This window comes from Corapipo altera, unplaced genomic scaffold (genome assembly GCF_003945725.1).
Source record: "Corapipo altera isolate COAL_440 unplaced genomic scaffold, ASM394572v1 61509, whole genome shotgun sequence".
Classification (NCBI taxonomy): Eukaryota; Metazoa; Chordata; class Aves; order Passeriformes; family Pipridae; genus Corapipo; species Corapipo altera.
Genome location: NW_020886420.1, coordinates 2,571 through 6,414, shown reverse-complemented (window position 1 = coordinate 6,414; position 3,844 = coordinate 2,571). Strand labels below are relative to the sequence as shown.

The 3,844-nt window shown below is 49.5% G+C and overlaps 1 protein-coding gene across 1 annotated transcript; it reads left to right on the top strand.

Moving 5' to 3' along the window:
* Positions 1–6: 6 nt before the first annotated feature.
* Positions 7–2,829, top strand: LOC113941188 (myosin-8). Its single transcript, XM_027632343.1, has 8 exons — positions 7–107; positions 247–555; positions 651–854; positions 1,100–1,225; positions 1,319–1,489; positions 1,578–1,682; positions 1,828–1,923; positions 2,531–2,829. Exons 2-8 carry the CDS (start codon positions 391–393, stop codon positions 2,684–2,686), a joined length of 1,023 nt encoding a protein of 340 aa, XP_027488144.1. The 5' UTR covers positions 7–107; positions 247–390; the 3' UTR covers positions 2,687–2,829.
* The last annotated feature ends 1,015 nt before the right edge of the window (positions 2,830–3,844 follow it).

The following is a 3,844-nucleotide window of genomic DNA, read 5'->3' as shown; positions in this document are numbered from 1 at the left end:
CGGAGCAGATTGCGGAGGGAGGAAAGGCAATTCATGAGCTGGAGAAAGTCAAGAAGCAAGTTGAGCAGGAGAAATCTGAACTGCAAGCCTCCCTGGAGGAAGCTGAGGTACGTACACTACTAAAAATTATTGTAAATGTTTTGGAGATGTGGCAGAAAAGGAAGCCTAGGTTTCATTAAGACCCCTGTTAAAGATTGCTTAGAAAGTAAGTGGTTGTCTAAGTCACTGTTCCTGCTGCATATCCAGGCGTCTCTGGAACATGAAGAGGGGAAGATCCTGCGCCTGCAGCTGGAGCTCAACCAGGTGAAGTCTGAGATTGACAGGAAGATAGCAGAGAAAGATGAGGAGATTGACCAGCTGAAGAGAAACCACCTCCGAGTCGTAGACTCCATGCAAAGCACCCTGGATGCTGAGATCAGGAGCAGGAATGAAGCCCTGAGGCTGAAGAAGAAGATGGAGGGAGACCTGAATGAAATGGAGATCCAGCTCAGCCATGCCAACCGCCAGGCTGCAGAGGCACAAAAGAACCTGCGAAACACACAGGCTGTGCTCAAGGTCTGTTCAGCAGAACTACAGATAGAGAGAGCCCTGATATTTTTGGCACTCGAGCACACACTGATGCCTTGTAATTCCTCTTGTCTCTCTTACAGGACACCCAGCTACACTTGGACGATGCTCTCAGGACCCAGGATGACCTGAAGGAGCAGGTGGCCATGGTGGAGCGCAGAGCAAACCTGCTGCAGGCTGAAGTTGAGGAGCTACGGGCAGCCCTGGAGCAGACGGAGCGGTCGAGGAAACTGGCTGAGCAGGAGCTCCTGGATGCCACTGAACGTGCGCAGCTCCTCCACACCCAGGTCAGGCATTGCTGGAAATTAATCCCATCCACAAGGGATAAAAAAGAGGGAGATTGTCCCGCACCTTGTAAGTGATTAATGTGTAAACACTTGATGAAATGTGCTGTCCCTCCAGCCAGCCCCCAGTGCCCGGTTTAATGCAAGTCTCTTGCATTACAATTTTCCTAAACTCTACTTGTACTTTCAGGCCTTGGTGTGCAGGCATTTGGACTGACAGCACCATTCCTGTCTTTCCTGTTGCACAGAACACCAGCTTGATCAACACCAAGAAGAAGCTGGAGACAGACATTTCTCAGATTCAGAGCGAAATGGAGGATACGATCCAGGAAGCCCGCAATGCTGAAGAGAAGGCCAAGAAGGCCATCACAGATGTGAGTCGGGGCTCCTTTCATTGCTGATGGGGGATGTATTCTCCCCAAAATGCCTCCAGCCCCACAAGGGCTTTGACCTTTTGCTCTGCTCAGGCGGCCATGATGGCAGAAGAGCTGAAGAAGGAGCAGGACACCAGTGCCCACCTGGAGAGGATGAAGAAGAACCTGGACCAGACGGTGAAGGACCTGCAGCACCGTCTGGAAGAGGCCGAGCAGTTGGCCTTGAAGGGAGGCAAGAAGCAAATCCAGAAGCTGGAAGCCAGGGTGAGTAGGGCTGTGTTGGTGCATGAGTGACCCTGTCTCTTGGAGAGACACCCCCAGGGAAGCTGCAGGGACGGGCTTCTCATTGCAGGTGCGGGAGCTGGAAGGGGAGGTTGATGCTGAGCAGAAGCGCAGCGCTGAAGCCGTGAAGGGTGTGCGCAAGTACGAGAGGAGGGTGAAGGAACTCACCTACCAGGTAAGGCTGGAGGCCTCCTTGGGCTTAGACGGAGTTTTCTCACAGCAAGTCTCATTTTGCACACACCACCCCCAAGGGGATTTCTTAACCCTGTGTGATGCAGAACCAAGAATTCATTCTCCTTCCTCCTTACCATCTCCTCTAGTCTGAGGAAGACAGGAAGAATGTTCTCAGGCTGCAGGATCTGGTGGACAAGCTGCAAATGAAGGTGAAATCCTACAAGAGACAGGCTGAGGAAGCTGTAAGTATTGCTGGAGGAATGGGCAAGGGTCACCTTCCATTGGGGCAGCACAGGCATCGAATGAGGCTGAACACCAGGAAAGGGGCTTGAAAGAATTTCCCAAGACACAACAGCCTTGGCCTCGGTGTTTTGCTGTCGTGTCATGAGACCTTGGTGAGCTCTGGGCACTTTGCAGTCAAGGATGAACTGAGGCAAGTTCTACAGCCTGTTTTGTGCAGGAGGTCAGAGCAAACAAACCCACGGGTCACATGCACTCACTGAGAAGTTCCCGAATCTCTGCTAATAGTCAGCAGCAGAACGCTTCAGGATCTTTCTCAGCCTGACAAGTGACACTGATAATGAGGCAGCAAGTAGTGGGAGAACAAGAGCACAAGTGACAAAGCTGTTCCTCATGTATGACACAGTCCTGGTGATGCTTTTCCCAGAGGAGTCCTGGGAAGGGGAGGATGAGGAGGTTGGGGTGAGCTGACGTGTGAGCAGTGGTGGAAGGGGGACAGAGGTTTGTGCCTCCCCCCAGAGAAGAGCTGAAGCCCCACAAGGCCGAGGTGCAGGAGGAGTGAAATCCCTGCCCTGGGCTCCTCACCACCAACTCCCTCTCCCCACACAGGAGGAGCTCTCCAATGTCAACCTCTCCAAGTTCCGCAAGATCCAGCATGAGCTCGAGGAAGCCGAGGAACGAGCTGACATTGCAGAGTCACAGGTCAACAAGCTCCGAGTGAAGAGCCGGGACATGCATGGGAAGAAAATAGAAGAGGAAGAGTGAGGATGTCACGAGGCAGCAAAGTGACCTGAGAGCTGCACAAAATGTGAACTCTCTGTCACTTTCTTCCATATTTGATATTTGCAACCCCCTCAATATGTTGGAATATGTAGGAATAAAGAGTAGATTCATTTGGATGCACATCATGGGCAATAGTCTTCATCTCTTTCTAGTTTTAAAGGTTTGATCTGTAGCACCATTCGTCTTTGTAAAGAGTGTTGCCTTATAAAATCTTTGTGTACCTGTGCCATGGTACAGCTTTTTCTCATCTGGTTTCTAACTGCTTATCCCTTCTATAACACTTTAGCAGTGATCAAAAGAAAGCTTCTCGCTCACACAAATAATCTTGAAAGACACAAAATGAGAGTAGTTATTTGTGCTGGGGCATATGTTGTTCCAGCAGTAAGTAAATCAGAGCAGCATTGAACAGGAAGGAACACAATGTTTCCAATGAAATTACAGCTATTCCAGGCACTAAGGACAATGACTGATAGGTTAGAATTACAGAAGGCTTCCACGACACCCAGCAAACAGTGCCGTTACATAGCACACAAAATTCAATAAAGTTAAAAACACAGATAGAGAAACACAATAAAGTGTCACTTGTGAAGAGGTGGACTCTGAGCTGACAATTGCCCATCAGGAGGAAGGTCTGCCTCATGTGCTGCACAACTCTGTGAAAATAACAGCTCATTTTTCAGCAGTGGTAAAAAAAAAAAAAAAAGAAAAAGAAACAAGGTCAAGGAAGACCAATTGCACACCCAGAGATTTAAGATAGGAAGGGAGAGAACTGAATGGGCATTTAAAGCAGAACTCTAAAATCAACACAGTGTGGGGAGGCTTGAGAGGGATCAATGTTCTCACTGGCTCTGACATGAAAAGAAACAGGAGAGTGCAGAGGGCAGAAGGTAGAGGACAGGGGGATATGGGGGAAAGTGAGGTGTGTTGGGAGTGTGTGTGTGTAAATCAAATGCAGGGGAATTTCTCAGCTGCTTACTCAGGCATGGCATGCAGATCATGGCTATTCCCAGGCCTGAGGTCAAGGATCTCCAAAAACTTTAGCTCTAATCTTCTTCAAACTTTCAAAGGAGAGCCTGCCACTGGAGGTCTTGAGGTTTCCTGGGAAGTGCTGAAGGTTGTCAGTGGTCCCTCAGTCAGTGT

Bases quoted from the DNA above. Each gene is read 5' to 3' on its own strand.
- LOC113941188 (XM_027632343.1), top strand. From the start codon at position 391: ATGCAAAGCACCCTGGATGCTGAGATCAGGAGCAGGAATGAAGCCCTG. The intron at 855-1,099 runs GTCAGGCATTGC...CCTGTTGCACAG, and splicing joins CGCAGCTCCTCCACACCCAG to AACACCAGCTTGATCAACAC. The intron at 1,226-1,318 runs GTGAGTCGGGGC...TGCTCTGCTCAG, and splicing joins CCAAGAAGGCCATCACAGAT to GCGGCCATGATGGCAGAAGA.